Source organism: Pseudophryne corroboree, chromosome 11 (assembly GCF_028390025.1).
Source record: "Pseudophryne corroboree isolate aPseCor3 chromosome 11, aPseCor3.hap2, whole genome shotgun sequence".
Classification (NCBI taxonomy): domain Eukaryota; kingdom Metazoa; phylum Chordata; class Amphibia; order Anura; family Myobatrachidae; genus Pseudophryne; species Pseudophryne corroboree.
Window position 1 is genome coordinate 51,464,196 of NC_086454.1, and position 23,963 is coordinate 51,488,158.

At 45.4% G+C, this 23,963-nt stretch overlaps 1 protein-coding gene across 1 annotated transcript; it reads right to left on the reverse strand.

The window, feature by feature from the left end:
• MDK (midkine) lies at window positions 1–23,963 on the reverse strand. Its single transcript, XM_063944229.1, has 5 exons — window positions 23,788–23,963; window positions 3,300–3,379; window positions 2,910–3,071; window positions 2,377–2,532; window positions 1–476 (listed from the first exon to the last, which is right to left on the reverse strand). The coding sequence occupies exons 2-5, from the start codon at window positions 3,376–3,378 to the stop codon at window positions 451–453; spliced, it is 423 nt and encodes a 140-aa protein (XP_063800299.1). The 5' UTR covers window position 3,379; window positions 23,788–23,963; the 3' UTR covers window positions 1–450.

Genomic DNA, 23,963 nt, shown 5'->3' on the forward strand with positions numbered 1-23,963 from the left:
TACAAATTCAAACTGTACATTTATTTAAAAACAAAAACAGTAAAAATCCAAAAACGAAACAAGAATTTTCCTAAAAAACACAGAAATATGAAACCACGTACAGTATGTATAGGGAGAAGGGCATAGTAGTTTATATCTGGAGAAGTCGGTAAAGGATGATATAGGCTGGAAGGAGAGACTGTGGTGTAAACTGGAGACAGAGGTTTTGGGGAGAGTTTAAGTTTGTGAGGAGAGATTTTTTTATTTTTACAAATTTTTTTATTTTCTTTTAAACGGTCTGTCTTCCTAAAAACATTAGTGATTAAAAAATAGAAATATCAGGATAACTGGGAACGGGTGGAGAGAGAGGGGGCCGGGGAGAGTGCATATTGGAGAAAGGCTGATGATTCCATTATTCTTTGGGGTACAGACCCCAATGGGACCATTCTGTGGGTGCCAGGTGCTGTTTCTCTAGTCCTTGCCTTTACCTTTCTTGCCTGAATAAAGAAAATGGACATAAGTATTATATAAATAATATATACATATTAAATACTATATTCATTGTGTGCTCTCTGCTATGTGTTCATAGTAGCATAGCGGTTAGCAGGTCACTTTAATACATGCTATCATTGTACGCAACATTTTACACTATCAACCAGTGGCTCCAACAAATCTCCCATCCCACTGGCCCCTGTGGCACAGTATACCCATTGATGGTTCTGTTTAATCACTATTTCTCTGCCTTCAGACCTGCTTCCACCTCCCCTCAGTGCACCCTCCAGGCTCTCTGTCTTTGGCACCTTCCTCCACACCCCTTCCCTCAATAAGCTTACTAGCTCCTTAGGCCTCTAATATCACTGATGACTCCCAAATGTACCTCTTTTCAACTGACCTTTCCCCTCCTGTCCTCTCTTGAGTCATCTGCTGCCTGTGATGTTCCCCTTCCGTAAACTCCACCCCTCTAAAACAGAAGATATCACCTTTCCCCCTGCCAAGGTCCCACTTCCCCTTTCCTTCCCCCCCCCCGCCCCCAAGTCTGATGTCAGCCTTCTCCTACTTCTCACCCACCATTCAGTCCCTCTCACAATTCTGTCATTTCCATCTCTGCGGTATGTCCTATTCTCACAATGGACTCTGCATAGACCCTCATCATCTAGCCATGATAGGATAATCTACCTACCGCCACACTCCCCAACTCTCCTTAACTCTCTACTGCCCTCCTAATTTTCTTCTTTGTAGCTGATCCACTTCTGCTGCTCCTAACTCCAATCAAGGTCAAACTCTTCTGACTCTTCTCCTTCCTACATCTGCGGCTTTATTCCCACACACTTTCCTGTACACTGGGGCTTATTTATCCATCCGTGAAAAAGAAGCCAGAAGTGGAGAAGTTGCCCATAGCATCCAATCAGCTTTGAGGTATCATTTGTCAAGTACATTCTGAAATATGATAGGTAGAAACTTATTGGTTGCTCACGTCAACTTCTGCATTGGTCCACTTCTCCACTCTTTTCACCGTTTGGCACATAAACCCTACTGTCCCCTATCCTCCACACTGATCATCTCCTCCAGCGCCTATACTCCCCTATCCCAATGATCCATTCCCAAATCTACTCCCCTCTTCCTCTATGTGTCAACCCATAGCTCGTCTAGAGTGTAAGCTCTGGCAACTAGTGTCCTCCCTCCTTCTGTGGTCCCAATATGTAGTCTGTGGATTGTAATGATGTAATTCTGTATGTATGTAAAGTTGTGAAAGTCTATAAATGTTCTGTATGTTCCATCCATTATATACAGAGCTTCGGAACCTTGTAGCGCCATATAAATACAGATGATAATAATAATAATAATAATAATAATAATAATAATAATAATAATACTCACACTGGCCTTGCTCGGAATCGTAGTATTAAGTGGCACCAGACAGACCATTGACACAGACTGTTGTGCCAAGGGACTGTGCAAAACCTTAAAGGCGCGTTCCACCCAGGGCACACTGGACAGCTGCCAGGGTCCCACTGTTCTTGGGGCCTTTGAGCAGAGGTGGACTGGGCTGGTAGACTGCCGCCCCCACATACACTGCCCTCCCTCTGCTGGTACTTCTGGAGCTTTTTGGGAGGCAGGTAGAGATTGCTGTTCACTAAGCAGCAGCAGACAGGTCAGCACACTCAATGGGTGCGGGGTGTGTGGTGTGAACCCCTTGTACCTGGTGCCACCCCACAGTGGTGTAGGAGCTTGGCACATGTATGTGATAAAGACAAAGTGTTGTGCTATGGTATGTTCTCTTGTAATTACTGCTGTAGGTCTGTGCACTGCATATGGTTACGGGGTGGACTCATTTCATTAGTGATTGTACGGTGTAGGCTCCGGGGGTATATTGGAGGGAGGTCTCTGCAAGCTCACCTTTGGATTTGGACTTGAGAGAGCAGGGCTTGGAGGCCTCCACCGTTTGCTCACACTCTGCATTGTATAAAGCCTTCTTCAGGGTTCCAGATCGGCTCTTCACCCCGGCGTCAGCGTTACATTCTCCCCAGTTCTCAAACTTGTACTTGCAGTCAGCTAGGGACATAGATATGGAGGATGGGGGGGGGGGGATTGGTTACAATCATTGTGCTGGACATACATAACTGTGTATAATGTGTGCACTGTATATATTGTTCTGCTCGCTAAATTCTACCTAACAATAATACCTTTACAGTAACGCCCACTCCCCGACAACTAGTTTAGATGCATGCTGATTGGTTAGTATTTTATCTCTCTCCAGTTTAACTCTTTCCAAGCTTTGATAAATCTCCCCCTATATTTAAATTGAAAAAAAAAATAAAAAAAAATCCTCCTGAGATGATAAAGCCGTTGTTAGGACTCAGACAAGCCGAATGCCAGCCAGACTCCTGAATGCCTATGTGACTAGTATGTATAAATCATCGGCGCCTCACCTCCAAATGGTTTCTTCCAGTTGCAGGGAATCTTGCACTTGAGTTTACGCGTCTCCTCTTTGCATGTTCCCTCCCGGGTTCCGACACCGCAGTCCTTGCTGCTAGGGATGCAACGACCCCAATTCCATTCCGCACAGTCCGATCCCCCTTTTTTACCCTTTTCTGGTTGAGTAAAACAAAAAGGAAAAAGATGGTAACTAAAAAGAAAATGTATTGGAACCGGTGGGTGCACAGGAGAATGAAGGTTGAGCTATATAGGTCAGTGACATGAGTATGATAACGAAGGATACAGGTAATGGACAGCCAGAGGGAGACATGTTGAGCAGAGACAAAGGGATACGTCAGGGAACGTAGCTTGGGCGGTGGTGGGACGGAATGCCCGTACATTACCTTTTTTGTTCTTAGCAGCCTGAGAACTCACAGCAAGAATGGCCACCAGCACAATGACACACAAAGCTCGTAATTCCATCCTGAAAGAGAAAGAGAAGACATAACAATAAAGGGTTTATATTGGACCACTCAGCAAGACAGCCAGAGGCAGCCAGTCTGTAGACTGAACTCATTTTCATCCTATCAATTCCTGATGAGCTACCAAAACATTCATCTCAGGTACCTGCTGACATTTGATTTGCATCAAACATCAGCAATCACATGTGATGCATATGTTAATCAGCCTTTTTACTTGTGTTTGGGAGGGTGTTGGAGGCCGAGCCATTACCTACAATGCATTTCAATTGCGTAATATGCATAGAACGGAGTAAAAAGACTTCTGAAAACATTGTAGCGGGTATGTTGTCATAGTGACTTAGTATTCCACTGTCAGACAATTTACATGCCAACACGGGTGCCAATCACAGGCCGCCCGCAGTACAACTACAGGTGACGGTAATATTGTATTACTAATCGTACCCCCCAACAGTCTCCAAGTATCTGGAAAGCAATGTGGGAAGTGGGTGTGCTTACTTTGGAGACAATTTGTTCCATTAGCACACAGGTTCTCAAACTCGGTCCTCAGGACCCCACACGGTTCATGTTTTGCAGGTCACCTGTAGATTTTTAAAATGCGACAGTTGGTGATACACAGTGCAGCTGCTGGGTGACGGAAAACGTGAACCGTGTGGGGTCCTGAGGACCGAGTTTGAGAACCACTGCCAGATCCGTGTACATATAATATAAACACATCTAATGTAACAGCACATATAAGGCACAAGGCAGATACTAAGAACTACACAAATGTCAACGCTACAATACAACATATAAAACTTCCATAAGTTGCATTTATTTATTTATATGCTTTTACATAGCAACCTAATGCAGAACATCTATATAATAGCATTTTCTCTTCTTTTTTTTTGTCTACAATTACTCTTTTTGTTCTTTTGTGTATCGAATTCATTTAAACAGACTCTCCAAATTGTTTGGAACATTCACCTGAAGTTAGGTGTCTCATAGGCAAATGCAGGGAGGGGGGGTGGGGGGGGGGGGGGGGTTTACAGTTGCCCGGAAACCCTCCTTCACTCATGCAATATAAAGGGTGGAATGGGGCTGCTGCACATACCCAGTGACAGCAGATTTCCTACCAAGCCTGCAGTGTGTTTGTGTCTGTAGATCTGAGTGCTCAATCATCGAGAGAGAGAGAGAGAGAGAGAGAGAGAGAGAGAGAGAGAGAGAGAGAGAGAGAGAGAGAGAGAGAGAGAGAGAGAGAGAGAGAGAGAGAGAGAGAGAGAGAGAGAGAGAGAGAGAGAGAGAGTGTGTGTGTGTGTGTGTGTGTGTGTGTGTGTGTGTGTGTGTGTGAGTGAGAGAGTCTGGTGGCTTACCGTGATCATTGGGCCTGTGTATGTCTGATGTACTGTATTACATATGGTATCCGGTCTCTAGGTCGACCACACTTAGATCGACAGTCATTAGGTTGACCACTATTGGTCGACATGCATGAGGTCAACATGGTTTCTAGGTCGACTTGGCCACTAGGTCAACATGTACTAGGTCGACATGACAAAAAGTCGACATGAATTTTTCACAATTTTTTTAATACTTTACGATCCACGTGGACTACGATTGGGAAAGGGTAACCTGTGCTGAGCGCAACGGTAGCGGAGAGAAGCACCTTGCCCGAAGTGAGCCATGCGAGGGGACACGGACTAATTGGGGCTCCCGGTCACTCAACGCAGAAAACGACACAAAAAAAAACACACAAAAAACTAATGTCGACATAATGCTTGTGTCGACCTATTTTAGGTGTCGATTTAGTCACTGTCGACCAATAGTGGTCGACCTAGTGACTGTCGACCCTATAAATTACACCCATTACATACACTGTACTTTGTTTGGGACAGGCTATAGCTTGTTATAAGCTAATGGGATGGCGACAATCGCTCAACAATCAAACATTTAGAACCCACCGTCCAGAAATCCTGCGTTTGCCCTGTATCTGGTAGAAGAAGCATTGTGAATGTAATATTCCCAGTGATAACCGAGACTTTCCGGGGGAAAGCTTGGACACATGGAATCCCCATTAATATAGGACATTTCCAGTGCTAGTAAATGGCTTCTAGTCAGTCTCCGCACACTCACACACAGAGGGCAGGATGCCCCCTGCTGATCTTGCTGCTAGGGATTCATTTACAGCCCCAGAAGAATCCAAAATTAAAGCTCTGTTAACAAAGGCTGCCCGTTCCAGAGAAACAATGTGTTATCCATCCAACCACGTAAATGTGCTCTCCCCAGTCACTGCGAATTATCCTGCCTCCCACGCATGAGTAATCCTATACTGCAAACTATACAAAGTGCCTAGAAGCTACTGAGATGCTACCTAATGCTACACAGCCTGTCCTGTTATATACCATTACACACACAGCCATTCATCTCTCCCGACACCAGAGGGGCAATGTACGTAGCCTGGGAGAGAGACAAAAGTACCAACCAATCAGCTCCTACCTGTCATTTATCTCCATCCACTTTATCTGACGCAGGGGGATATGTACTAAGCAGTGATAAGAGTGGAGAAGTGAGCCAGTGGAGAAGTTGCCCATACTGTAGCAACCAATCAGCATTGACGTAACTTTTATAATTTGCACACTTTAAAAATATACAGAGCAGCTGATTAGTCATTATGGGCAACTTCTCCACTTTTATCACTGCTTAGTACATGTCCCCCTTAGTACATAGATCTCACAGTCTGTAACATGACAGTTAGGAAGGAGTTGGTTGGCTGGTACTTTATCTCCATCAACTTTATCTCTCTCCAAGGGGTATATTTCCTAAAGTGCGGATTTTTAGAAGTGGGGATATTGGGGGTAATTCCAAGTTGATCGCAGCAGGATTTTTGTTAGCAATTGGGCAAAACCATGTGCACTGCAGGGGAGGCAGATATAACGGTATCCGTTCACATGGTCGACCATGTTATGGTCGACAGTCATTAGGTCGACCACTATTGGTCGACATTGACATGGTCGACATGGACACATGGTCGACACATGAAAGGTCGACATGAGTTTTTTAACTTTTTTTTCTTTTGGGGAACTTTTCCATACTTTACGATCCACATGGACTACGATTGGAACGGTAAAGTGTGCCGAGCGAAGCGAAGGCACCATGCCCGAAGCATGGCGAGCGAAGCGAGCCATGCGAGGGGACGCGGTGCACTAATTGGGGTTCCCAGTCACTTTACGCAAAAAACGACACCCAAAAAAAGTTAAAAAAACTCATGTCGACCTTTTCATATGTCGACCTTTCATGTGTCGACCATTTTCATGTGTCGACCATGTCAATGTCGACCAATAGTGGTCGACCTAATGACTGTCGACCATAACATGGTCGACCATTCATACCGGAACCAGATATAACATGTGCAGAGAGAGTTAGATTTGGGTGTGGTGTGTTCAATCTGCATTCTGATTTGCAGTGTAAAAATAAAGCAGCCAGTATTTACCCTGCACAGAAATAAAATAACCCACCCAAATCTAACTCTCTCTGCACATGTTATATCTGCCTCCCCTGCAGTGCACAAGGTTTTGCCCAATTGCTATAAAAAATCCTGCTGCGATCAACTTGGAATTACCCCCATTACCCATAGCAACCAATCGAGATTCTAGCTATTGTCTTCTAGAAGGTGCTAGATAAAGGATAAGTATAATCTGATTGGTTGCTACGGGCAACATCACATCTAAAGCTTACACTTTAGTAAATATGCCTCCAAGTATTAGTACATAGTTGGAGATGTACTAAGCCTTGAAAAGTGATAGAGTAGAGAGAGAGAGATATAAAGTACCAGCCAATCAGCTCCTAGCTGCCATGTTACAGGCTGGGTTTGAAATGTGACAGGAGCTGGTTGGATGGTTGGTAGTTTCACTTGCCACTTTCCAAGGCTTAGTACATCTGGCCCATAGATCCCTAAGGGGGAGATGTATCAAATTTTAGAAAGAGATAAAGTTGAGAGAGATAAAGTACCAGCTAATCAGTTCCTGTCATTTTTCACATGGGTATAGGTCGTTGGGTAGACACAACTTAGGTCAACACTTATTAGGTCGACCATGGAAGGTCGACATGTATTAGGTCGACAGGGACAATAGGTCGACATGTACTAGGTCGACAGGTCAAAAGGCAGACATGTTTTTATTAATTATTTTTCTTTTTTTGGCGTAGTTTTCTTGGTAAAGTGACGGGGAACCCCAATTAGTGCACCGTGTCCCCTCACCATGCTTCGGGCAAGGTGCCTCGCTTCGCTCAGCACAGGTTACCGTTCCAATCGTAATCCACGTGGATCGTTAAGTATGAAAAAATCCAAAAAATTATTTTAAAAAAACAAACTCATGTCGACCTTTTGACCTGTCAACCTAGTACATGTCAACCTAATGACCATGTCAACCTACAGTGGTTGACCTAATACATGTCAACCTACAGTGGTCGATCTAATGACTGTCGACCTAAGCTGTGTCGACCTAACGACCGTATCCCTTTCACACACAGCCTGTAACATGGCAGTTAGGAGCGGATTGGCTGGTACTTTATCTCTCCCAATTTTATTACTCTGTAAGTTTTATTTTTATACATCTACCCCTAAGTGCCTTGTTGCCCACAGATCCACGTAGAGTTGTCATTAGGTTATTCTGTAATCCTCGGTACAGAACATAAGCCACACATCCAGTATCTTTCCTGCTCAGAGTGCACCCTACGCTCTTTATATACAGGCTGCCATATGCCGTTATCCACAGTACTGCCCACTTTATCTGCGTAACCTGCCCTCCTATCTCATTGTACGGAATGGCTGCTACATAACGTACCCCTGTTTACAAACAGCAGAAGCGGTCTGTTCTAACAAATTCTATATTCATACAAACCTATTCATTCTATTGGAAATCTAGGTGATGCCACACTTTCTTCTCTGAGCACAGCCCGCCATACACAAGCTATAACTGCCTGCTGCAGACATATTTTCTTCCTACCCCTAGAAAATAAGTTGTAACCATGGCTTCTATACCACAATGGGAGGGGATGGGTAGGGTTTTGGGCAGAGGCTTGGAGAATAGTCTAGTGCTACTATCAGGGCGGTTTCTTGGGGCAGGCGAGCAGTGCAATCGCACTGGGCGCCCGCCGCGGCACTAACTGTGGCTCCCTGCTCCCCCCTCCATTTTCTCCCCAAGTAACCCAGGGGCGGAGTTTCACGGAATGAAGCAACCCCGTAACTCCGCGAACCAAACCCCCCCCCCCCCCCCCCCCCACCCTGAGAGGAGTACAGAGGGGGATCCAAGTTAGGAAGAGGGAAAGGCCGGCGCGAGGAGCGACTGATGAGGCGAGCCGAAGAGCGGTAATCGCCTCTGTAAGTATTCTCTCTCTCTCTCTCTGTGTAAAATGGGGACACCTGCCGTAATGTGTGAAATGGGGACTCTTGCCTGCCGTAGTGTGGGGATTTAATGTATCAAGGGCATTGCGGTGTGTGGCATAATATGGTGCAGGGGGCATTACTGTGTGGGGCTTAATATGGTAGATTTTTTTTTCCGGTCGTGATCTGTTGGAGCAGGGTCAAAAACTGGATTGTGAGGTAGTCTTTTCAGACGAGGCCATGCCCATTTAGATGAGGCCACGCCCCCTTGCTGGGTGCGCGCACAAGTTTTTTTTTTTATCTAGGTGTGTGTGGGAGGGGCACATTTTTTTTATGTCATGGGGGGGGCGCATTTTTAAATCTCGCACTGGGAGCCAAATTGGCTAGAAACAGCCCTGGCTACTATCACTCTCACCAACACTGAGGGGAAGGGTCAGAGTTCTCCCCAACCCAGTGCACTACAATGTCCAGTCACCACACTGCGGCAAAGGGAGTGGGGGGCTTACCATGAATTTGGGCACGGTTACGTGGATGTAGTTGGTTCATGGGTGGATTAAAGAGAGTGTCCATTTTGTCCTCGTCTTTAGAATAACAAGAGAGATGAGAATCTTGTCTCAAACAAACTAACACACTACAGTATACAAATTCCTCACACAATGGGGGTCATTCCGAGTTGATCGCTAGCTGCCGTTGTTTGCTGCGTCGCGATCAGTGAAAAAAATGGCTAATCTGCGCATGCGTATGCTCCGCAATGCGCACGTGCTTCGTACGGGTACAAAGTCCATTGTGGTTTTGCACTGGTTCTAGCAACGATTCCAATTGCACAGGAGATTGACAGAAAGAGGCGTTTCTGGGTGTCAACTGACCGTTTTCAGGGAGTGCTTAGAAAAATGCAGGCGTGTCGGGGAAAATGCAGGCGTGGCTGGGCGTTCACTGGGCGGGTGTGTGACGTCAAAAGCCGTCCCTCTGTCGTTAGAATCAACGCACACGAAGAGTAACTACAGGGCTGGTCTTGTTTTGCACAAGGCGATTTTGCAGGCGCTCTGCTGCACAGGCGTTCGCACTTCTGCAAAGCTAAAAAACACTCCCCAGTGGGCGGCGACAATGCGTTTGCACGGCTGCTAAAACCTGCTAGCGAACGATCAACTCGGAATGACCCCCAATATACACTCTACACCATGTGTAGGCTGTACAACAGTTCCTATACAAATGGCTCCATCATTTTCTGGTAACGTGAGCTAATTTCTTACATACACACCTTCCAATTACTTTGTTGCGGCCCATCGGACGCACGCTCCGGGAAAATGTGTGTTTTCCGGTGGGTCACTACTGCAGGGTTACTGGGTCTAGAAGTGGGCAGGGCTTATTTGGAACCAGTTTTGGTTTTCTAAGATGTCGTCTGGTTTTAATTTAATATTGAATTGTACTGAAGCCTGGATAGAATGTAAACGTCACAATTTTGATTTTACAACCAACACCATGAATAATTCCAGCAAATGAACATCTTCTATTTCTCATGCTGTACATTCTATATTACATGCTGTTCTTGTTAACATTAAAAGTCCGCTGTAGTAATATCCAAGATATTGTATATAGATGAACAATGAATATGGTTAATAACATATTTCAGGGGCAGTATAAAAGTATAGATATTTCAGATACGTCTTTGATCACGGGGGAAGCTTTTGCCTTGTGCACACTGATCTTCCTGTCTTTAAGCCTATTGAAGAATGGCTGTGGTCAGCGTAAATGGCTGATACTGGAAATAGAATGAAGACATGAAAACTGCACCTACTGTAACTGCGGGAATAGTATAAAACTTTTACTATAAAGAATCTATTTGGATTCAGAGTGCTTTACCGGCGGACGCAGTGGCGTATTTATAGGCCCCTGGGTCCAGAGGGGGCCCACACCGCACACAGGGCCTAATTTAGACCCAATCGTAGCGGGGGATGCCCAGCACAGGGCTAGTCCGCCCCGCATGTCTGGCTCTCCCCCCGACGCACAGGTACAAAAGCATTGCACGGTGGCGATGCTTTCTACCAGCGCAGCTCCTGCGCGCTGGCAGGGAACTACCCGTCGCTTTCCGGGTAGCAGCGGCTGTGTGTGACGTCACACAGCCGCCGCGGCCCCCCCCCCCCCCCCCCACACCGCCCGGTGCACGCCTGTGTTGCCCGGACCGTGCCCCCAAAACGGCGGCCCAACGCCTCCGGCCCACCCCCTCCCACCCAGTGAATTTCTCTGCCCGTCAATCAGGCAGAGGCGTTCGCTGGGCAGAGATGCAGATCGCATCTCTGGCATACGCCGGCGCAGTTCAGACCTGATCGCCACTGTGCGATAACGCACAGCAGCGATCAGGTCTGAATTAGCCCCACACTGCACACATTTCTCCTATACTTACCTTTCCGGCGTCCATCGGTGACCGTGTGTGGGTCCCCTCCTCTCCCGTAGCCAGCAACGCCGCTGCTAGTGCACTGATCACTAGAGACTCTACAGCGCATGCGCAGGACTCAAACAAACAAACAAAAAATGGTGCGGCAGCCATTTCTTTGGAGTCCTGCACATGCGCTGTAGACTCTGGCACCGTGCCAGAGTCTCAGTGCTCAGAGCGCCAACAGCAGCGCTGCCGGCTACGGGAGAGGAGGGGGACCCACACATGGAGACTACACACGGGTCCCCTCATCTCTAGATACGCCTGTGGGCGGATGGGCCACTGGCTGTCCATATGCCGACAGCAACAACCCACCCACCAGAACGCCGGCAACAGGGCGAGCGCTAACTGTCCCCTTGCGAGCTCGGTGGCTCACTGCGCTCGTTACAGGAACTATTCCTACTCTATGGGTGTCGTGGACGACTGGAAATAGCCCTGCCACGCCGGGATTCTGGCTTGCGGCATGGCCGGCTGTCGGGATTCCGGTGTCAGTATCCTGACCGCCGGGATCCAGACAGCCGGCAAATTTATTATTAATACATAGGCCTGAGTGTGGGTGTTGCTTGTGGCAACCAATACATTTCCAATTGCCATTTTAAAGACTGTGCTAGATTAATGATAGTTTGGTCGCTATGGGCAATTTTTCCACTATAGCTTTCGCTCTCACTAAGGTTTGATATATCTCCCCCAGAGGTGTGAATAAAGAACAGGTCGTGACTTGATTGGAGTCCGGGGCAAGGCATAGGATTGCCATCACGGCCTGCCCTGCCCGCTCAGTGTTCAGTAGAAGATTTGCTTTGTCTGATAATTAAAATTGACAAGCAAAAGAGAACGTGCAACTGAAACTGCCAAATAAACCTAGTTTCAGTGGAGAAGTTGCCCATAGCAACCAAGTTTCAAATGTAAATTTAACGGACTATGCTAGATTGGCTGGTTGCCATAGGCAACTACACTTTATCTCTCTCAAAGGTTTGATACATCTCCCCATGTTTTAACACTGTATTAATGTTACCAATGCACCGGATTGTTTGCTATAGCTCACTGATAGGCTGCATCTGCTCACACCTGTGGGTTGATAAACTTGCCGGTTGTTCTAGAATGGTAGTTGCTAATTCCTAGTGGGCTAAAGGACCTTTCACGCCCAGGGGGAGGAGCAAGGCTGGGGGCTTGCAGTTTCACTATACACTCCACCACTGATTGCCTTTAGTAACCAGGTGGCGAGCGAAGCGGAGCGAGCCACCGTGCCCGAAGCGTAGTGAGCCCGCGAGGGTCCTATTGGGTCCCTTCTTCCTACCTTGCTCCTCCCCATCTCCTGCCCTGTCACGTGACAGATCCTTTAGCCCACTTGAATTTAGAACTAACCGTTCTAGAATGTCTTGGAGAATCCTGACCTTTGCGGTGTCCTCCCAGAATCCCAGGGTATAGGCCACTGTCCCGGATCCTGCTCCTTTTTGTTGTGTTGTGGGCGGGGCTTTGATGCTGTGTGAGGACTTCATCTGCCCATGACGTATTTTAACAAAAAAGAAATAAAATAAAATGCCGATTGTGAGGGGAATACATCCCAAACAACCACCCAGCTGGGACAAATGTCCTGATCGTGGGCCAGTCCTCTCATACTCTAGTCTATCCTGATGACATTGGGGTAGTTGGGAGGAATATCTCTGGGATCTCCCAGAACAGGGGTCCATAAGCTTGACCAGTATGTATACGATGCATCCATATGACAATATCATAGAGATGGATTGGAGAGTGATAAAGTACCAGCCAATCAGCTCCTAACTGCCATGTTGCAGGAGCTGATTGGTTGGTAGTTTATCTCTGTCTACTTTATCACTCTGCAAGGCCTAAGTTGTACACCTGCCCCATAGACTGACTGACCTATCAACAAGAGTCCCATTTAGTGGGGTAGTATGTTGGGCGGGGGACAATGTAAGTGAGCTCTGCTGGCTAGTGTCCTATTTGAATCCAGTCATTAAGGAGAAGCTAATTGATACAAATCAATATACAAATCAATTAAATAAAACAGCCGCCTTCTATTGTGTGAAATAATTACTCTAAAATGCAGTTTAAAACCAAAAACGCCGCTTAGTGAAACTCTGGCCAGAGAAGGATTCAATTAGTGGACTGGATATGACATATTCGCTATACTGTTAACTATTATCTTATTAACTGTTTCATTACTATTATCTTTTATTTGCTAGGCAACACAGTGTACACTGCGCTGTACACACTGGGCTATATTTCCGAAGTGTCATTTTACTGTTGGCGGTAAAAATTTAAGACAGCGCTCGCAGTCAGCGTAAAATCCAGCGTGCTTTTGACTGACTGCGAGTGCCGTTTTAAATGTTCACCTGCAAGCAGTGTCGGACTGGGGCATGTAGGGCCCACCGGGGGAATGCAGTGGTAGGGGCCCATGTTAGGGGTGTGACCAGTTTGCAGAGGGGGTGTGGCCTGTCACCTCATTGGTTTGACTAACCATTAGAGAGTGCAGCGTCTGGGCCCCTTCATAAATATATACAGTAAATTCAGCTGCTGCATGCATGATAATGTACCAGATTAATAACAGATTAATAACAGCAATGCACTGTAGAAAATACACCATAGTCCAGTATAAGGTAACATATGTATAATTAAAGTGAACAGTCAGGAACCTGATCCTTAAGGCCATTACTCACTGGCCGATGTGAGAGAGATGTGTGCTGAGCGAGCGGGGGGAGACGTGAAATGAGCGACCCGCTAGATTGGCCTGCACGGCAGGCTAATCTAGCACCAGCGATAGCGATGCGCAGGGCTGCGCATCGCTATCGCTATACACACGGAGCGATCAGGCTTAAAATCTAAGCAATCTAGTTAGATTGCTTAGATTTTAAGCAGCGATCGCTCCGTGAGTACCCCCCTTTAGAGCAGGAGGTGGGGGCCCAGGCAGTGGGGCCCACCGGTGGTTTCCCCTGTACCCCTGTGGGCCAGTCCAAGCCTGCCTGCAAGCCACCTCTTTGTAAATACAGCCCGGTGTTTCCCAAGCACTTCTTAATAAGGCCAACATGCTGAGGTATGACAAACATCAGGGTTTATTCACAACAATGCATTTGTAATGTGCTCGTTAACACTGGAAATAAAGCCACATGATATTTATAATACATTGTTCTCAGCAGCGCTCATTACTATGCACCGTACAGCCGTGAATAAAAGGTTGCCTCAATCTGATGTTGTCTATCACTGAATAGATTGCGTTTAAAGTACTTCCTCACTGCATAAGCATAGACCAGTGTTCTCCTGAATGAGATCTCCTTAAGCATAACGGAAGGCCATTGTTCTCCTCTGCTGACTCAAGGCTATATATCATCATGATGTACTTAACCCCACAGAATACATCAAGATGAAATGTGTATGTATGGTTTATACTGGGCCACCAGTGTCTGCAATGCTTTACAAACCCAAGATTGATGCCCGAAAGACAATGACAGAACACACACAAGAATTCCTGAAGTGGAAACAAGTAACTGGGAGCTCCCTGTGCCGAAGAGCTGACATTCTATTTATTTATCTTTATATTTCTATATCGTCAGCGTATTCCGTTGCGCTTTGCAATTGGGAATCATACATTGGTAACACCTATAGGTGCGTAAGGGTCAGGGCAAGCAATGGAACGTTAGTCGTAGGCTGAATTTGCTGAGGCTGCATGTTAGGATTAAATAGGACTGTGCAAAAATTCCCAGCGATCAATAATCCCTCCTCTTCAACGGGAATGTTTTTGTAGCATGTATGTTTAAATCTGGACTTGCACTTAGAGCCAAGTCGCACCAAATAAACTGCAGTCACTGCACAATCACCAGCTACATCCAGCATTTTGTGCCATAGAAAATACTAAGGTCTTATATGCCATGCCCCCATATGAGAAATTACCCCCCCCCCCCTACTTTTACTGCTTTATGGTCCAGTCTCCGCTGACATCTGTTGCATTTAGACTGCTCTCTCTATGCCCTGTACAATGCTAGGACTTCAGCCACAGGCACATTCCAGCCACAAGAGCCAGCACGGTCCTCTCCCCAGGGGGAAGATTCTCCTAGGGGCCTTCACTAGGGTGTAAGAGTCCCGGAACTTTGCAATCCACACAACGCCCAGTCAGGCGCACACAGTTCTTTATCCTGGTGCTACAATAAAACAATGTGCAGAGAAATGAATTAACAAGCATAGACGTAATGCAGAATAAACAGTCTGCATTTGTGGGAAGGTAAAGCAATAGGGAATGCGATCGACATTCCGGCGGTCACGTGATCGACGCCGGAACCCTGACACTACTCTAGAGACCGGCGCCGATACACCGTCAGCCTGAAGGTATCGGGGTGTGGGTTAGGGCCTGGGGAGGAGGGTTAGGCACTGAGGGGGTTAGCCATAGTCACCAACCCCCGAGGGTAAGTCATAGTCGCCACCCCAGGAGGGTTAGGGTAGGGGACGGGTAGAATACTTACCCCGACTGGTGTCAGGATCAGTGTTGGCTGTTAGTCAAATGACCGCCAAGATAACATACCCAACCCGAGTAATAGGTATGGGCCTACGGTTGGTTCTAAATCGGAGTGGGAGAAGGGACCTTCTGATGTCACTAGGGGAGGAGACACGTCACCCGGGGATAGGAGCTATGGCTGAACAGGGTACCCGAAAAGTACGCTCGCCACGCTTCAGGCTGATTACTAAAGGTAATAGTTGGTGGCGTGGATAGTAGAGGAACTATCCCGCTGGCCTAGCTCCTCCCGCTTGTGTCATGGCTCCTCCCCCTGGCGTAAAAGGTCCTTTAGACCACTTGGGTCTAGCATCTACCATGGGCCTAGGGGTAGCAGTGGGAGTGTATGTATGTGTGTATATATATATATATATATATATATATACATACATACACACACACACATAAGTTCAGTTAGAACTAAATTATTCCCGGGCACTTATTTTTGTGCAGAAGACCTGCCGACAATTTAATAATGCCCTCCGGGAAAACCGGAGGACAGGTGACCGGTGTGTGGTGTTGTAAATTGCATCAGTGTGGCTCCTCCCACTGTTGCTCAAACTGCAACATCAAACAGCGGAACCATGGTAAATCAATTGTTCCTGAATTGCGTCATCAAGCGCCTTGACCACCTACTTCAATGAGAGTGGGGGGGATACGGGAGGCAGGCCTACCATGCTGAGCGTCTGATAGGGCTGCCAGACCACCCGTTTAATAACGGGCACATCTGAATTACACAGGTTCTGTGGCTGATTAAAACCAGGTGGAATAGAGACTTGAAGTCAGCCAGCCACAGGATATGTGTGGATATACAGTATATGAGACATTATAACAATGGAGAGGTACAATTGGGGGCTGGGGGAGTTACATATAAAATTGCCTCGGAGGGTTCAATTAGAAAATTTGTTAATGTAAAGAATATAGTTTGCCTAAGGCAAATAATGTGTATGGATGACTAATGTAATATGTCTTATGTGTGCATGCTATACTGTGTCTGCCTTGCATTGCATTCATACCAGGCCTACTAGACATGTTGTAGGATGTGTGTAAGTCTCATTCTACCATGTGTCATGAATTTCCATGACAACCCGGGACGATCTCTCTCAGAAAGTTTATAGTTCCCTGAAATCATGGGTTGTATGAGCCAGCGGCTGTTCTGTTCCACTTGGTGTGGTATCATATGATATGTCAGAATGTAGACTGCCATTTTTCACTATTTTAGCCTAACCTTAAATTTAACATTACAATGATATGTCGACTTATTTCCATTTCAAATCTCTGGCAGTATCTTCCGTAAATCTGGTTCTTTTTACTACCTGGGTGAATTTTATGAACCAATTAAATTAATCGCACATTATAACCGATTTAGTGCGCCCAACATGGCTGCCACGCCTGCGTCCAACATACAAGCCACGCCTGGTACTCTATTGCGTACAATGAACAATGGATTGTTCTGATGATGTTGCAAAGATCTCACCTAGTATTTGTTATCTCTCCCATTATGCGTCATCTCTTCCAGGGGGTTCAGTATGATTTGACAGTGTAGGGGATGCCGGCAGTTAGAATACTGATGCCCACATCCCGATCGTTGAAATCCCGACAGGTGGGAAGTAAGTGTTCCCCCGTCTCCGAACCCTCCCTTCCCACAGCCTAACTCTAACATTTCCCACAGGCAATGCCTAAACCTAACCCCCCTGGCCTGCAACCTAACCCTCCCCCACAGTGGTGCCTAACCCTCCCCCCCCCCCCCCCCCTTCCCCCTCAATCAGCACCTAAACCTAACCTGCCCACTATACTTACGATCGGCATGCCAGCTGTCGGGATTCCAGCGTCGGTGTCCTGATCCAGTCAGGATGCCAACGTTGGCATTCTGACTGCTGGGATCCCAACAACCGGCATCTTGACCGCATCCGCTTCCAGGCCTTGCCTAACCTACCCAGTATAATCCTATGTAGCGTGCCTAAAATGGCTGACTCACCTGGATCCTTTGTGGGTAGAATGAATAATCCTGGGTAGCAATGACCCAAAATGGCCGCCACACCTCTGTATTATGTTTATGGTTACTGTAATTTAAATTTATGTAAATCTAAATTTCTGTATTATGTCTGTAATACCTGTATCACACCCGAGTCCTATTGGAGAAAAGTGTTATATAAGCCAAATTATAATTATTTTGTTTCTGAAAAGTAGACAGATTGTAATATGCAAGTATATCACATATTCACAGACTATTCTGAATTTATCTACATTGTAAATGAGCTAAATCCTCATATATATATATATATTTATCATTATTAGCTGATAAATATATTCCACACAAAATCTTAATATTATTCAATTTACAGTGCACCAAAACACAGCAGCCTGATTCGGATTTGGAATCAAGGCAGAAAAAGCAAGTACATTTTTATCTGGAACAAACTATATTGCCATGAAAGGGGAGGAAACATTTATATTTTTCTGTGCAGGGTAAACACCGTCTGCTTTTGCATGTAGCCCACAAATGTTAGACAGCTTTATTTTTCACACTGCAATCAGTGCAGCATGGTTTTGCCCAGTTGCTTGCGTTTTTTTGGCTTGCTTCCACATCTGAATAACCCCCAGTGACCACAATGGTCTCACACACTGGCTTGGTGTGTCTAGGGTTTACTACAATTATTAAAAAAATAAATCTACATATATTGGTGGAATTGGTTGGGTCTGGAGCTGCTGCAGATCCGAGGAGGAGGAGCCAAGACTCACTCGGACGGAAAATTATTTATCTTATTGAACGCAGAGATCCAAGAAAGATTGTCTAAACATAAAGTCTATAAATAAAGATTATCTGTAAATAAGTAATCACTGCATAAATGTTTGTTCCTCTTGGCCACCAATGTTTGCTGATATCATAGGTATGTTAAACAATATATCATCCACTGACTCTAGTACTATCTAGAGCAGAAATGATCAATGCATGTAGAATGGTAGAATACTTATATAAACGAATGAAGCAATAACTTAAAAGGACAGCCTCAAAGACTTGGTGGATATTGCACATGATATGAAATGATAAGTGGCAGCTGATTGGATGCCAGGAGCAACTACTCCACTGGCCACTTCTCCAGTCATTTCACTGTTTGGTACATCTTGTTTCTTAAACCACTCCTTTGACTGTATATCCCCCTCCAACAGTACACGTTTCATACTTGCCTACTCTCCTGGAAGCTGCAAGAGACTCCCGATTTCTGTGGTAGTCCCTCGCAGCCCCCGGAAGAGTAGGCTACTCTCCCGCATCCTGCCCGCTTCCTAGTAAAGCGGGCAGGATGGTGTAATAAACATCGGTGATCACGTGGCTGTGGTATAAGGGTGGGACTAAATGACTGTCATTGCGTCATGTAGCTCCGCCCCTCGCCACAGAACTGCAAATAGCGGGTGTTTCCCTGTGTAGGGGGTGTGAGTTTAGGCTCCACCACTGCCGCAAACTCGCAAATCGCGGGTCTTTCCTGGTGTTGTGGGCAGGGACTAATGACGAGATCGGTCGGCCCTGCCCCCCAAAGCGACATGCAGTGTGTCCTCTCCGGGATTCTTCCGGAGAGGAGACTAACGAAGTAGGTAAGTATGCAGTTATTATATGACCAAAGGAAATTCTCACAAGCTGACCTGCTTGTGAAATCCAGAGTTGAGAAACATTGCTCTAAAACAGGGGTTCTCAAACTCGGTCCTCAGGACCCCACACAGTGCAAGCTTTGCAGGTAACCCAGCAAGAGCACAGGTGTATCAATTACTCACTGACCCATTTTAAAAGGTCCACAGGTGGAGCAAATTATTTCACTTGCGATTCTGTGAGGAGACCTGCAAAACATGCACTGTGTGGGATCCTGAGGACCGAGTTTGTGAATCTGTGCTCTAAAACATAGGTCTGCAAACTCGGTCCTCATTACCCCACACAGTGCATGTTTTGCAGAAAACCCAGCAGGTGCACAGGCGTATTAATTACTCCCAGACACATTTTAAAAGGTCAGCAGGTGCAGTTAATTATTTCACTTGTGATTCTGTGAGGAGACCTGCAAAACATGCAGTGTGGGGTAATGAGGACCGAGTTTGCAGACCTAGGCTGTAAAACATCTATAGGGGTAATTCAATTCCAGGCTATGTATCAAGCAGTGAAAAGAGTGACGTGGACCAGTGAAGAAGTTGCCCAATCAGCATCTACCTAACTTTTTATAGAATGTACTTGATAAATGCTAACTCAAAGCTGATAGGTTTATATCGGCAACTCCTCCACTGGTCCACATCTTAATGCATCAACCCCGTGCCATGAAGCCAGTCTGAAAGCTGGCACCTTGGGGCCACCTCTTACCTCGCATCACACAGAGGTACACAGGAAAATTAGCGGCGTTGGGAGTAGCGCAGCCAAGCAAAGCCACATCATATCATCGAGAATTGAATTTGTACAACTCCATGAGGTAAATTTACTAAAGCTTCTACAATAGAGAATTTGTGATGTTGCCCATAGCAACTAAACAGTTGCTGTCTATCTTTTTCTAAAAGGCAATGCGTGATACTTGAGAAATGTAAATTTTACTGAAGTTAGATCATTTATTTTCCAGTGAAAAAATGCAATGGGTCCTATTTACTAGACCTTGGAGAGAGTTAAAGCGGAGAGAGATAAAGTACCAGCTAATCAGTTCCAAACTGTCACGCCACAGGCTGTGTTTGAAAAATAACAAGAGCTGGTTGGCTGGTACTTTATCTCTCTCCAAGACTTCGTAAATAGACCCCAATATTTTATTGTGTTGTAGCATTATTTTTGCAGGCCAAAATTGGATGCACAAGTTAAGATTCCCTTTTTTTTCTGGTCATATTCAAAATTTTACATTATTGCTCATTCCTTACCCAAAAGTTAATTGACCTATGGATAATTAATAAAAAAAAAATTGTATGAAGATGATTGAGTTTGTGTTACTGTGGCCAGAAATAAGATTTGCCAGTTGCCTAACCACTGTGGAGGCGGCCATTTTGTTGGCAGAGAATATATTCCTGAAAATGCAGCCAATCAGGTTACTAGGAACTGATGACATCGTGAAGGTACAGTCAATAAGAGCAGACATTTCTCCTGCAAGGTGGACTTCAATGTATCATGAGGACCCCATGTGTATCCTCAAGCTCGGCCCAACTCAATGAGTACTTAATGATGGCATAATCAGCATACACCTTTCTACGCTCACTTAGTGTAGTAGTTATACACTGGTAGTGTGTATGGCTTACGTTTTAGTCTGTAGTTTATGTAGCCTGATGGTCACCTTGGTTTGGTTTATTTATGTATCTTCAAATAGGATGAATAATTAATAGTAGAAAATATACAACTCATTCAAAAAACATTTAAAGGAATAATGAGTGGTTAGTTATTGAAAAAACTTTTTTTGAGGGGAGAGAGTAACATTTGAATACATCTACACACTTTAGGGGACACTTGACCAGCTCAATCACACAGGTCAAGGCTCCTCCATTGCATGGTCTAGTAAAACTGCCCTACCCTGTACCCCAAGGCAGCAAAGCAGTTAAAAGTTTTTTTTTGTGTTTGAAGACTTAAAGAGGACTTAAATCTCCACACTTTTTCCTTAAAGTCAATAATCTCTTGTTAGCATTGGCTGATGGCCACAACTTCTGTGGATTTAAAAACACACGCATTACCAAGACCAGCATTTCATGCCATGTTCACGTCTTCAGATTCAGGATTACACATTAATTGCCCAATTAACTTTAACTGGATCGTGGCGCTTGGGAAATAGGGGACTCGCGCTCGTTAGGGAATCCGCAGGTCGAAAGGCTTTGGATGCTGGTCAAACACAACATATTAAAAGCTGCATAAATATTTGAGAAACCACATGAGAGCATTTAATGGAGTGGGGAAAAATCATTGAGGTTAACAAGGAGAGAATGAACGTGAGAGAGGCAGGAGGATGGAGAGACAGCGCAGAGGTTTTTAGCTGGGTAAATGTAGCGCACAAATCACCTCATGGGTAACATAGGTCTCTGTGTACTGAGGGGGATATTTACTAAGCAGTGATAAGAGCAGAGAAATGAGCCAGTGGAGAAGTTGCCCCATCAACCAATCAGCAGCTCTGTATCATTTTATAGTATGCAAATGATAGATGTTACTTCAGTGCTGATTGGTTGCCATGGGCAACTTCTCCACTGGCTCACTTCTCTGCTCTTATCACTGCTTTAGTAAATGTCCCCCTAAGTCTTGGAGAGCGATAAAGTAGACGGATATAAAGTACCAACCAATCAGCTCCTGACATTTTTCAAACAGAGCCTTAAACATGGCAGTTAGGAGTTATAATTAATTGCCTGGTACTTTATCTCTCTCTAAGGAATAGTAAATAAACCCCCTTATCTCCATCCACTTTATCTCTCTACAAGGCTTAGTACATAGTAGACCCCATAATTATAATGCTGAAAGTGGACCAATTAGGGGCCACACCAGTAACCATACGCAAACATCCTATTGATTTTCCTTCTCTGCTGTGCGAGAACAACTTTGCCCTAATTTACTCAATATTTGCTTTCATGCCTAACCGGTACATTCTCTCTGCGGCTTCCACATTGCCATTTCCTAGAAAAACGTCAGCCAGCCCTGCGTTATCCATCATCCAATGTGTATTTTTCCTGATAACGATGCAATTAGCATCAGACAAAAATAAACATCAATGTCTCCCTTTAAAAAAAAAGTGTTGTACCTAAGCCATAAACGGATATTATAAGAGTTACACATACACTTGGTACACACTGGTGTCGCGTAATTACAATGAGTTGTGTCGTCTGTCTTCTTGGTAAAAGCGATAACATTTTAAGCTTTGGAAATCAGAAGCCAGGGGGGTGGGGGGAGTTTGGAGGGGGTACATAGTACAAAAGCATTTTGTAGATTTAGGGGGGTATTCAATTGTTTGAAAAGTCAGTTGGGTGTCTGTTTTTTCCTATCTAATAGACAGGAAAAAACAGACACCCAACCGACTTTTCAAACAATTGAATTCCACCCTTAAAGAGAAAAATAAATGGAAATGTATTGCCCCTGGCTGGTTTTTGCCAGCTGCTGCCTGGGGCAAAAATACTGATTTATAGATCTAGCTTTTTTGCGGTTTATACTGTAGCAAAAGGAACCCAGGTGTTACAAGCATCTACAAGATGCAAAACACAAAAAGTGACCCCGTGACATCAGCACAATATTACCCAATATTCTGTTTTTGTATTGCACAATGTTACCCATCATTTGCCCCCACAGGTTGCTCACTATAGAATGGCTGTCCTCTTTTTTTAAAATTTTCAGAGCACCAGTAGATCCTCCTGGATAGTTTATTACCCCTACACCCTGCCCTTCTTACCCCAATGGCCTCTTCTTGACCCTCTGCACTCAACATATACAGTCACAGCTCTCAATCACTCTGTTGACCCCCGCCAGCCATGGTTATGGACAGGGCAAGTAATAAAGGGGCGATAACTGATATAGGCATCTGTGGGTCAAGATCCTTGCCAACTTGAGTAAGTGACTCTTATATGTAAGAGGCTTCCCTGATGGACATAGCAGTAGGACAGCACCCTGCAGATACCCCTCCACAATCACTGACCCTCCGCAAGAACCCCTTTCCACCAGGTACAAAATGCTAAGCTCCTGGGCTTCCCATTTCATTTATGATTGCAGTCACCTGTGCTGAACGGATTCATTCATGAGAAGGGAGTTTTATGTATTAACACACATGACTGCGATGATAAATGAAGTGGGAAGTCCAGGAGTGGAGAGTGTTGCACCTGGCTGTGACCCTCTCCATGAGGGAGAAAATGCTCTGTTCCTGGACTTTCCTGGTAATGTATGATTGCCATCACCTGTGGTGAAACACCTTTCTTATCAATTATCTAGCTCACCACAGGTGATGGCAATCATACATTACCAGGAAAGTCCAGGAACAGAGCATTTTCTCCCTCATGGAGAGGGTCAGGTAGGCAAGTATGGTCTGCACTGCATAGTGATCCCACAAACCAGCCACTAGTGGGGTGCACAGAGGAGACTGGCAGAACTGTCCTGTGACCATATATACAGTACATCCACAATCTCTCCATAGACTATGGGCAGTAATGCCAGAACTCTTACCTGTCTCCTGGTCACAGCCTACTCAGGGTGAGTGAGAATGGAGTATGAGTGTGTATAGAGTATCTTTTCCTTTGTGTTCTCCCAACTAGTTTCAGCTAGTCGGACAGAAACCTTTCAATGATCTGCTCAGATGACACCAGCAGGGAGTTTTCCCAAACTCTGCCCAGCTCCTACCC